Source organism: Mustela lutreola, chromosome 2, assembly GCF_030435805.1.
Source record: "Mustela lutreola isolate mMusLut2 chromosome 2, mMusLut2.pri, whole genome shotgun sequence".
Taxonomy (NCBI): domain Eukaryota; kingdom Metazoa; phylum Chordata; class Mammalia; order Carnivora; family Mustelidae; genus Mustela; species Mustela lutreola.
The window spans coordinates 159,220,263-159,232,616 of record NC_081291.1 but is presented as its reverse complement, the minus strand read 5'-3'; the positions used below and the strand labels follow the sequence as shown (position 1 = coordinate 159,232,616).

Sequence of the window (12,354 nt, the reverse complement as noted above, 5' to 3'; positions counted from 1 at the left end):
AACAAATCAATCTCTTTACTGGAGAGGCACACCTCTCATCCTGTGTTATTATTCAAATGTACTAACACATGAAAGATCACATCACCTTGTTTGTGGATACATTTAATATCCCTTACCCTTCCCACCTTTCAAAACATAATAGTATACAAAATATAAAATATCTTAAATATTTATAAAAATCGCAAGAAAAAAATAGAACGTATGAAAATATTTTTATCTGAGTTCTCCCTCATTGTTGAGAGGCAGCTTAGTTTGCCTTGAGTTCATAACTGTTGAGTGGGTAGGAGTATGCCCTGCCTAATACTATTCTGTCCCGGAGAAGTTTAAATAAAACATAGTAGTTGCAGAAGAGGATGAGAGCCATGGAAAGTGTGTGGTTCCACTTCTCCGACCGCAGCAAGGAATAGAGCTGGTAGAAGACGACACTGCCCTCAATAAGGATAAGCAGATTTAACAGCCTTAATGGACGATGAAATAGGAACTGTAAGGAAGATGAAAGGCAAAATATTATTTCATTAAAAAGTAAAGACTACAGTTATTCTCACATTTTTCTCCTAAAATAATTTCGTATTTAGAGGTTCCTATGTGCCATAACATATAGATCTGCTTACTGAACATCAATCAGGCTATTTCTTGCTGTAGAGACCCAAACCTTTTCCTTTTTGCTCAATGAATAATGAAATAAATTTTATTTCAAAATGTCCTGAGAGGGGCGCCTGGGTGGCTCAGTGGGTTAAAGCCTCTGCCTTCGGCTCAGGTCATGATCCCAGGGTCCTGGGATCAAGCCCCGCATCGGGCTCTCTGCTCAGCAGGGAGCCTGCTTCCTCCTCTCTCTCTCTGCCTACTTGTGATCTCTGTCTGTCAAATAAACAAATAAAATCTTTAAAAAAAAAAAAATGTCCTGAGATAGGAAAAAGGATCACACCTAAAAGAACTGCCTCTAAACATTTTTCTTAAATTCTATCTTATCTTGGGTATATATTTTATTTGAGATAATCAAAAGCACATTTATCTAAGACAAGGGCTAGATAAAGGACTGACTAGGAAATATTTTAGATTTTGCAAGTCAAGAGGCAAAAACTGAAGATAATTATATAGGTACTTAAAGCCATTTAAAATGAATGATTTTAAAAAGTAAAAATCATTGTTAGTTTGTGTGCTGGTCTAAGACATAAACACTAGACAAGTCTGAGGGGAGGGGAAGTCTTATAAGCTGAAGTATCAAAACAATATTTCTTAATTTTCCCTTAAACCATTTACCTACCATCATTACTGACTAAAATCCTCTACACCATATATTTCTGCTGGGTTTTTTTTCTGGATATTGAGAAGTAGGGTGCACAGACAGGACAATGAGGAAGGAAGGAAAAATTAGTCAGAATTAGAGTCTGGCTTGGGGCGCCTGGGTGGCTCAGTGGGTTAAGCCGCTGCCTTCGGCTCGGGTCATGATCTCAGGGTCCTGGGATCGAGTCCCGCATCGGGCTCTCTGCTCAGCAGGGAGCCTGCTTCCTTCTCTCTCTCTCTGCCTGCCTCTCAGTGTACTTGTAATTTCTCTCTGTCAAATAAATAAATAAAATCTTTAAAAAAAAAAAAAAAAAGAATTAGAGTCTGGCTAAAAACAGGGCTGCTCACTGTTTTCATTCCACCAAATTCTTCACTCTAAGAGGTTAAATCCTGGTTTACTAATAAAAACATATTATGAATAGAAAGATAGAGGCAATAAATTGCAAACTGTGGCAACGGTACTATATCAGATCTAAATAAACTAATTTGGACCTCAAAGTTCAAATGTGAGAATAAAGCCAAACCATCATGACAGCTCTGAAAGGTAGCCAGGTTCTTCAGGTCTTTCTCTGAGAGGAAGAAAATGTTTAACCTATTAACAATTAAAATTAAATGTGCCAGTAAGCTACAAACTGAATGAGTAGAAAGGTGAGGAAGGGTTTTAACTTCTAATAGCTATAGGCAGTCGGCACATTTTAAATGAGTGTTCTCAAAACTTCAGTATGCCTAAGAATCATTTCCAGATAGGTAAATGCTGCAAATTCCTGGAATCCTTCAGACATTCTGATTCAGAAGTCTGGGGTTGGGACCCTGAATTAAAGAGTGAGCCAGGTGATTTATATGTAAGTGGCCCAAGGACCACTTTGAGAAGCACTGATTTACCTGTTTGGTCATGCAAAATCAATAATAAATTAATTTCCTTAATCCTTATTCTTTGGATTTCACCTGACTCTTCAGCTATCCAACATACTAGCAAGAAAAATACTTATTTTCCAAGCAGAAAACTCCAGAAGAATATCTTATTATAGGTTTCTTTTACTACGGCCAAAAGAAGTCATTAATGGCCTATGGAATAAAGCTGACTGAATTAACTAATCTATGTAGAAACCAAATCCTTCTGTGGTTGTGACTTGAGTCCGCTCCTCCCTAGATTCCTCATTCAAGGGCCTTGTACTTGCCCCATGCTCCTCACAGCCCCACCTTGTCCTCTGCTACCAACCGCCTCCCCCGGCCCCCAGCCCTGGCCCAACTGTATTTACAAGCATCCAGCCCCGATGTGAAGTTCCTAGTATTTGAGTGAAAGGCCCTTAGCAATAAACACCTGCAGAACCAGAAAGCCTGTGTACCCTCACAAGGAACTGGGAGGGAGGGAGAATGAGATTCAAGTATCTCAAAAAAAGATTTCCAATTCTTTTTTAGACTATAATCTCTATTCAAAGGCAATGCACCGCACAATGAACAGTCCCCTGCATGCACCGTCTTTTCCCCACTGCCACTGATCAGCTAGCTAGCCTTTCCCAGATAAATAAATACTCCTGCCTCTAGTGTCAGAATTTCCAGGAAAACTGAAAGAGCAATAGACATAATCCAAGGCATACATTCAAATGGGATAGAAGCTGGGTTTAATGGATGTCTACTGCTTCCTCCTTTCTCCTTTTAATCCAGGAAAAGGTAAAAGGCCAGAGATCATGGCATTTGTCTTCCTTTCAAAAGAGAAGTCAAGGTACTTTAAGGAGGTAATACATGGGACAAATACAAAAACAAAACAAAACAAAACAAAAAACCCAAACACCCAAACTCATTACATTATTACTATATTAAATATCACTTAAGGACACATAAACACAACATAAGGATAAACCAAACTATTACAAATAAAAATTGTAAGATGAAAAAGGGAAGTCTTAAATAACTGCCTACTTGTTCCATCCAGGTAATATTAGACACAACAAATCCCAATATGACTTGAAGCTGTTGCAGTTGGGACAATGGTATTGATCTTCAAACTGCTTTTCAGAACACATTTCCAGGGTGCCTGGGTGGCTCAGATGGTTAAGTGTCTGTCTTCAGCTCAGGTCATGATCCCAGGTTCCTGGGATTGAGTCCCACATCGGGCTCCCTGCTCTGCGGGGAGCCTGCTTCTCCCTCTTCCTCTCCCGCTCCCCCTGCTTATGCTCTTTTGCTCTCTCTCTCTCAAATAAATACATAAAATCTTAAAACAAACAAAAAAAACCAAACAACAAACAAACAAAAACCCACATTTTCAAAAGACTAGGGCCAGTATTAGAGTGATAGTAATTACCATGTGCTACACACTGTGCTAGGTGCTTACACACATAGTGGCCTCCTGACACTTACCACTAAGTTTATGTTTGAAAAGAAATAAGTGGTACTTGCATAAAAGCGGGCATGGGATACGTCTGAAGGCACTGCCACGTTGTAAGGCCCCATGGCTCTATACAAGCATCTGCTGTGTCGCACCAGCACCCCTTGAGGCCATATTGTATTTTCTGACCAACTAAGGGAGAAAGAAATGCAATGTTAGCATGTTGGCAATTACAAATAAGACAGAGTATGGCAAGGCCCACTACATTTCTAAGAAGGAATTAAGTATGCAAGGCTTCATCTGCCTGAATTCTGAGGATACACTGCACAAACAGGAAAGAGTCAGGAAGGCTTTGTTATCATAACTTCATTGCTGTACAGTAGAGAGGCTGCAAAGTGATACAATGAACTCTGTGTCAAAGGACTTATGAGGCTCAGGAGATTGAGCAGAAATTAATGTGTAAGGCAACTATGAGCCAGAAAACCGAGTGTAATCAGATGGACTGTCATCTCAACCCCAAGTGAGCAAAATCTATTGATGGAAATGCTAGAGAGAATAAACAAGAACAGAAAGTAGACTGTAGTGAAAGTAATGGACAAATGAACATATTGTCAAATCAGCATGATATTTACTGCAGAATTAATCCCAAAAAGCTATAGAAAATCAGTCTGTCACATATTTCAAATGCCTCCTATATGCGTGAAGCTATACAGAAGAGAGACACACAAGGTACTGACACACAGATTTTACTTTTTACCGCTTTCCTGGTTTATTTTTATAGAAGTTTCTCTAGGAAAAAGAAGTTACGGAAGAAGCTTCATTGTTTCCAGCACCAATGTAATGGAGTTGGGGCAGGGATGGGGATCTTCAAGTTAAGTTTTTAAAAAAATCTAAGTTAATTCATCTCTTCCTGATTTTGGAAAGGTTAGTTTCCTAGGGTAAGAACTGGGACAACATTTTAGATATGTTAAACAAACAAAAAAACAAAAACAAAAACAAAAAAAAGAAAAAAGTCTAGCACCCTGAAGTTTTCCCAGTTCAGAAAATGTTCCGTCGGCCTTGCTCACACTTACCAGCATTAAAGTGATGATACACCTCATGGCCATGTGCCATCAGGAGCCTGAAGATGTACAGTACTAGTACTGTGGATTGTATTTTCAATTTTTATTGAAATTTGTCCTTTGCCCACAGTCGGGTTTCTTTTCAGCCTGGCCCAATCTCTTTCAGTTCCTGGGCTTGAAGGCCTGTGCTAATCTGTATCAGACATCAAGGCAGATAATTGAAGGGAGGACTCTGAGGGGGGAGAGGGGAAAAGAAAGTCCCCTCAATCTGTCCCACTTCATTAGGAAAGAATTTCTAGGTGATGAAATTTGTGAAATGTTCCAATTATAAAAGGGAGGAAGATGAAGATGGTCCAGGTCTGAAAGGAAGGTATGGTGAAGGGAAAGAGTGAGAGGAACAAAAAGGTTCTAAAGTTAACCATTTGGGATCACAGGGACCATGCAGAGAAATGACTGATAAGGGGACACGATGAGAGGAACACTCAGAATGAACTCAATTAGGGACAGCTTTCATTTAAATATGGGAAAAGCAGGGAAACATTCATTAGCATGTTTAAGAAAAAAGATAATAAGAAATGCAAGCAAGGAAAATTATTAGAACAAATTTGCATTTATTAGAAAGAAGAGATGAGAGAAGCAAATTCTAGCTGCCTGAGTGTGAGAGGATTAGCTAGCAACTATTTAGCTGTGGCAATTAGGAGAAGATGAATCTTACAGTCTTCCAAAGAGAATTAAAAATATATCATGACTCTGTGAATTTGGGCAAAGGGTTAAAACTGAAAGAAAACTCCATTATTACAGCTTGGGAAACAAATTCACACTCCAGGGTGACTGGGCAGCTGAAAGGTAGGAGGCATTTAAGGAGGGACTGGGGATGGTGGTGGGAATGGGTTAATGTCTTCTGTGTTCAGTTTAGAGTGATGACAAGCTTCCATGTAGACAAAAAACTAAAAATCAAATGTTCAAAGCCAAGAACAAGAATGACATACAAAGCAAATAAACATGATCAGCAGCATGTAGAAGGTGTTATATGGTTTTACCCTCTAGGCTACTCACATGTGCTGTGGAGCATTGCTGTAGGACCCATGTTCAAGCTTCTGCCACTTGCCCAGGTGAGCGGCTGATTTATGTAGCAAATCACAGTATTTAGACGGCAGCAGTTGTGTGGTGAGCATGACAAAAGCATTGATCCACACCATAATGAGGTGCTCACATGACCAGCGCATGTCATAGTACTGGGTACTCTGGAAGAGATCAGAAGAGGGAGAAATGATCCGCGCACTGTTCAGCAAGAAGGGAGGGACGGCTGCGCGTACGTACGCCCTGCAGGCAAACGCCACACTGAGTCACACATGCAATGGTTGTCCTGCTGTCCGTGCAGAAAGTTCAAGAGCAGAGTCCTCCAAAATCCTGCAACCTGACTTTCTGGCTGTATGAATTAGGGATGGGAGGGAGAGGCAATTATATTTTAAGTGCTTCCTTTCTAGAAGAGGTGAGTGCCCTCTGTAAATGACCATTCCAGCTGCAGATGTGCTTCTCAATGGGTGAAGAAAGGGCACTAAAATGTCCCAAAAGATTTTGGGCCCAAGTGACATTCAGACCATTTTTCTTTTCCACTGAAGTAAATTGAAATTTAGATAAAGGTTAGATTAAATCCAAGGAAACTCCTGATTAACCATGTTAAGATCAACTAGAGTAGGCTGAATTGTATTAAAACCTCAATCCTCTTAGGCTACTATACATACTGATTCTAGAATAAACACAAACTTTATTTTCCCCAGAAACTGGAAAAAAAAAAAAAAACTTTAAAAAAGAAAGAAAAAAAAAGAGGGGACCACCACGGGTGCATCACATATATGGAAATACCTATCCGCCAACCAGGAGCGGTATTAGTGCACTCCAGATGCAGCCGAACTCCACCATCCAGGCTGCCAAAGGGGAGACAGAGAAAAGGGGGATTAAATAAGAAATACCCAGTTTATGTCATTCACACACAAGTCGAGGAAGCACATACAAGAAACCACTTACCTTCACAAAACACAGGGGGAGAAATGCAACATAGTAGGCACTGAAGAGGGAGTTGAAAAGAACTTCCTTGATTCTGTGGTTGAAATCCGCTTTCAGACATTCCACTTCATTGCGAATGAGGTCTGGAGAGAGGGGGCAGCTGTGCGTGGGGATGGGCGTGGCATTATTAAACTGTTCTTTCAGAGACTCCAGCAATAAGGAGAGGAAGTCTTTGGATTTGGCCAAGCCACCCACAGTTGAGGCACTTTCTTCTACCGCCTGATGCTGAACCATGTAGTTATAGTCTGTGAGAAGAAGATGAGCTCTACTATCTTGGTGGAAACAGCAGAGAGGAACATAAACACCAAACCTGCAGAAGACGGTAAATATGAAAATAAGACCACAGATGCCACCTATGATCAAATCTAGATCTAACATAACTATGTTAGTAAAACAGTCATGATTCACAAGGATGAACGTAACAGAACAGGGACTCTGTTGACAGTAAATTCATCATCAGGGAAGTTCTTGAATTTCTTCCCACAAAGGCAATATACATTCTACTATACAGTAGAACAATAGAAGACTACAGAAATCACAATGACAAAACAGAAAATACCAAAAAATGAAGACTTTTATAATTTTTACAACTGGGTGCACAGAGTTCATACTTCTATGTTTAGTCACATACAGTATAAACTGTTTTATAACTTTGAGTGTGTTTATATATAGGTATCTATTTTGAGCATTTTTTCATATCATTACATATTTTTTCTATAACAATTTTTAAAGATACTATAATTCTCATACAGATGCACTCTAATTTATCCACTTCTCTCTTGTTGGAAACTTAGGTGGTTTCCTACTTTGCATTACCATAAATATGAATGTAGGGATATAATCCTACATGATCTTTGTGTGTATCTGGTAATTTTCAAATGGTATGCCCTTCACTTCCAATTTCCCCTTCTTAGTGAGGGGCTCCCCCTGCCTCCCCGCTACATTACCCACCCCAATCCTACAGGCACTCCTAAGTTCCCCCTGCCTGGTTATTTTTCTTCAGAGATCTTACCCCTACATGTATTTTACATATTTTTCAGGTTTTTAATTTGGGTGGTTTTTTTGCTTGTTTGTTTGTTTATTTGGTCTATCTTCCCCTTACTATAATCTAAGTTCTGTGTACCAGAGATTTGGGTCTGCTTAATTCACTGCAATATCCCTGATGTCTAGAATTGTGGCTGAAATATACTACACTCTTAAAAAATATCTGATGGATTAATGAAAAAAAATTCTAGATGTATAATAAATAAATTTCTACAAGTAGACTAAGTTGGTCAAAGGACTTAATATTTTTGAGACTTTTCATAACTTCTTATAGTTATTTCAACCTTGGTTCCTTAAAACTTTTTAAAATACTTTCCCCAGTCCTCATTAAGTAATGTCCACATTGTGACTTATGTATTATAAATAAAATGGTCATTTCACTGGCATAAATTCAGATATGAAAAACAGCAAATAAAAGATTCCCTATATAGTTATATATTTTATAAAAATATTAACAGGGACGCCTGGGTGGCTCAGTTGGTTGAGCAGCTGCCTTCGGCTCAGGTCATGATCCCGGCGTCCTGGGATCGAGTCCCACATCGGGCTCCTTGCTCCGTGGGGAGCCTGCTTCTCCCTCTGACTCTGCCTGCCACTCTGTCTGCCTGTGCTCACTCTCGCTCTCTCTCTCTGACTAAATAAATAAAATCTTAAAAAAAAAAATTAACAAATTCACCTATTCATAGTTTTCTACGGAGGAAGAAAGCAAGCTTGTTATGACTAAGGGAGGATGGCTAGCAGCTCCGCAATCCACTGTGAATTTGTGCTGGAGTAGTAGTGTGGGAAGGAGTAAATGAAGAAGCAACAGGCAGAACTCACACATGTGCAAAACCGTGAAGGCCAGAGAAACCTGTCAATATTGCTGAAACACAAGCTGCACATGTAGAGGTGACACGAGAGGCTAGGGTGTGTGGCAGTTGCAACAATGGCCCCATTTCTTAACCCTTCCTATAGTCTTAATGCACAGCCCTCATTCTGTGTGTGAAGTGACCCTGCCCTAGCCCTACGATGGCTCAACAATGCAACCTGTTCTGGCCCATGGAATGTCAGCAAGCATGATGTGATCAGAAGCCTGAAACGGGCTTGCACTCTGGGGCTTGCTTTCATGCCATTTGATCAATTTCAAGTGTGAGTGAACTCAGCTAAGACCAGGGGAGCTGCTTGACTTCCAGCTGACTCCAACATATGTACAATAAATAAATATTGTGGAATGCTACCACGGGTTTGTAGCTGTTTGTTATAGCATTATATAGCAATGGATTAACTGATACAGTGTAGAATGAGAGAAACTAGAAGGGCAGCATCAAAGGCTTAGACTTTGGAGGCTCCATAAGGTAAAGGGGGATAAAGGAAATGATTCATTAAAGAATTTTAAAGAGGGTTAGTGACATAATTCAACTTCCATTCTGAAAAGCATTACAGCTGTAATAAAAAATGGAGGGGCGCCTGGGTGGGTTAAAGCCTCTGCCTTCGACTCAGGTCATGATCTCAAGGTCCTGGGATCTAGTCCCGCATCGGGCTCTCTGCTCAGCAGAGAGCCTGCTTCCTCCTCTCTCTCTCTCTGCTCAGCAGAGAGCCTGCTTCCTCCTCTCTCTCTCTCTCTCTCTGCGTGCCTCTCTGCCTACTTATAAAATAAATAAAATATTTAAGAAAAAAAAAATGGAAAGGAAGAAGGCAAGAATGGATTACCAGAAGACCAGATGGAAGTTTAGAATGTAACAGCAGAGGTTACAGAAAGCAATGTATAGATTTAAGATAATATAAGAGCTACAAAATTAGTCATTGGACTAACCTACCCTAAAGTGAGAAGCTAGCTGAGAATCAAGTTTAAAAAACAAAAACAAAAACAAAAACAAAAGCAGTAAAGAGTCACTTTTTTAACCTATGAATAAATAAGAAAATAAAGATGTAGTTACTGCCATTGTCTAGTAAAACTTCTTACACTTATTTTTAAAATTTAAGTTAGATAAAAGATTATACAACTTTAAAAAGTGAAGAAGGCAAATATATTTAAATATAAAATCTGTTTAAATTACATGCTTATTTCATTGTTTTACAGGGGTGTGGAGAGCCTTAAAAAATAAGTAAGTGGGTGCCTGGGTGGCTCAGTGGTTAAGCCGCTGCCTTCGGCTCAGGTCATGATCTCAGGGTCCTGGGATCGAGTCCCGCATCGGGCTCTCTGCTCAGCAGGGAGCCTGCTTCCCTCTCTCTCTCTCTGCCTGCCTCTCTGTCTACTGTGATCTCTCTCTGTCAAATAAATAAATAAATAAAGTCTTTAAAAAAAAAAAATATATATATATATAAAAAAAAATAAGTAAGCTTCTTTACATTCCTCAACTGAAATGAAAAAGTTGGCTAGTCATTTTGACATGGTAATCCTTTTAAACCTGGCCAAAATATTCCTTGATATGTCCATATTTAGCCTTTCAAGTCAAATATAGTTAAACCTGATTCAACCAGCTGTTGTTCAGAAACAGAACAATGAAATCACCTGAAGTTAAAGAAACTGAAATATTAATCTAGAAATACAGAGACAACTGATGTAAAATATATACCTTATAATAAATATGAATCATGGAAAATGATGTTTATAATATAGAGTTCATTTTGTAGGGAAAAGGGTAATACAAATGAACTGAATTGATGATCACCTTAAATAATTAAACAATATAATTGCAAAAATAAATAAGCAAACAGTATAATTAGACCTACCATAGGACAACCAATAGAAAGACTCTTCCTGCCATCCCTGCCCATTATGCCTTGACTTTAGGCCATGTAACTACTTAAAACCCATGCTTACACAAAGCAATGATTCTCAAAACTTGAGAAAGCATCAAAATCATATGGAAGGCCTGTTAAAAGACAAATTGCTAGGTCCTACTTCTGGAGTTTCTGTTTCAGTAGATTTGGGGTGGATTCTGAGAATTTCTATTTCCAAAAAGATTCCAGGTGATGCTGATGTTGCACTTCTGGGAACCACACTTTGAGAACTACTGATTAAGGCGGAATGGTGCAAACAAGAACTCCAGAATCACAAAGACCCAAGTCTTTCTAATTATCTGACCACAGGAAAGATTTTTAATCTCTTAATCTCTCTTTACCTGTGGCGAAGCCTGCTAACTGTCTGCCAAGAGCCACTGTTCTCCTGCTCTTCCACTGCAACAGAATTTTTAGTTGAGGTACAGCTGTTCTGCTAAAGACAAATTTCTGCCTTCCCTTATACTCTATACTGCTACAGAGGAGTGGACCAAAAAAGATAGCAGGAGCCTGGGTCCCAAGACCATGGAAGCTAGCTGCCACAGCTCTCCAAGATGATTTACACACATACTTTACAGAAGAAAGAAATAAACTTCTAATTTTTAAAGCTACTAGTACTTTGGAACTGTTATGTCAGCCTCCTGGGTTATGGGGATGATTTCATGAGGTGATGTTTATAAACACCTAGCCCAGCACCTAGCATATAACAGCAATAAATGGTAGCTACCTACTAACATCCAATGAAGAAAGTATTAGCCCAAAGTATACAAGTTAAACTATGCAGAAGAGTTTAAAAGCCCATGTGTATAATAAGATACAACTATGCACTGCCAATGTAGGCAGCACTTGGGCACTTCATTTGATGAAGAGAGCCATTTAAGATATTCACCATTGGTAGAATAACCATACTTCTCCAGTTTTCCTGGGACAGTCCTGAGTTATCCCTGCTGCCCCAACTGTAGAGCCTAGTGTAGAAAATAAATTACAAGTCACCCTCCTACCCACTGATTTTTTCTAATTTTCTGAGCTTTTTTTTTTTGGCTTCTATGAATTTCATCTTCCTCACTTTTGTAGTATTGTTTGCTTGACCCAAATAATTTCTTTAAAAACTTACAGGTAAAATGGTAAAACTGGAGTACTCACGGGTAGCCAAGGAAAAGGAGATTGAGGACTGAGTGGCTCCGGAAGAGATTGACGAGGGTCCAACAAAGTACCCATCCACATAAAGTGAGTAGCACCAAGCGAGCTGATATCAGAACCATGTAGTGAATCATAGATGCTGCACCCGCCTTAGTGGCCTGAAAGTTTGGAAGCACCAAAAGGAACATTTTTAAATGGCCTTATTCAAAAGCAATGCGATTCAAGGAATTAGATTTAGTGGAAATCTGCCCCCTTCAAATAAAAGGGAAGGGGGGGGGGGAGGAAAGAAGAAAAAAACTGCCCCATCCCACTTATCTTCCTTATTTTTAAAGATTCAGATTCTTCCAGGCAGTTTGTTGGTTCCTCCTTGTATTCCCAGTGTCTCATACAGACCTCGCTTAAGTTCTTATGACATTGTCTAATTTATTTACACTGGGGTTTCAAAGTATGACCCATGGACCACATTCATCAAAATTACTTGGGCTGCTTACTGAATCTAAAAATGCCTACTGCCTTCCCTTACGAGATACAAGGAACAAAACTGTTAAGTCATGGAACCTATATTTTAATAATCCACCAGGTAATTTTTTTGTAAAGGTATTGAACCATTAATTTATCTGACTTTGGACTGAACTACAATAACCTCAATAGTAGCAACAATGTCCCATTTTCCTT

At 39.3% G+C, this 12,354-nt stretch overlaps 1 protein-coding gene across 4 annotated transcripts in view; it reads right to left on the bottom strand.

The window, feature by feature from the left end:
- The window catches only part of TMEM39A (transmembrane protein 39A), a 31,371-nt gene continuing 19,017 nt past the window's right edge, over positions 1-12,354 (bottom strand). The window contains exons 5-9 of one of the 4 annotated variants that reach the window (XM_059163996.1): positions 11,683-11,837; positions 6,700-7,048; positions 5,728-5,915; positions 3,682-3,802; positions 1-481 (exon numbers count right to left, since the gene is read on the bottom strand). In XM_059163996.1, the coding sequence (XP_059019979.1) occupies positions 248-481; positions 3,682-3,802; positions 5,728-5,915; positions 6,700-7,048; positions 11,683-11,837 (1,047 nt within the window). In that variant the 3' untranslated portion in view covers positions 1-247. Of the gene's footprint in view, positions 482-3,681; positions 4,865-5,727; positions 5,916-6,699; positions 7,049-11,682; positions 11,838-12,354 lie in introns of those variants that run through there. The other 3 variants (XR_009351123.1, XM_059163999.1, XM_059163997.1) reach the window with 3 other exon arrangements.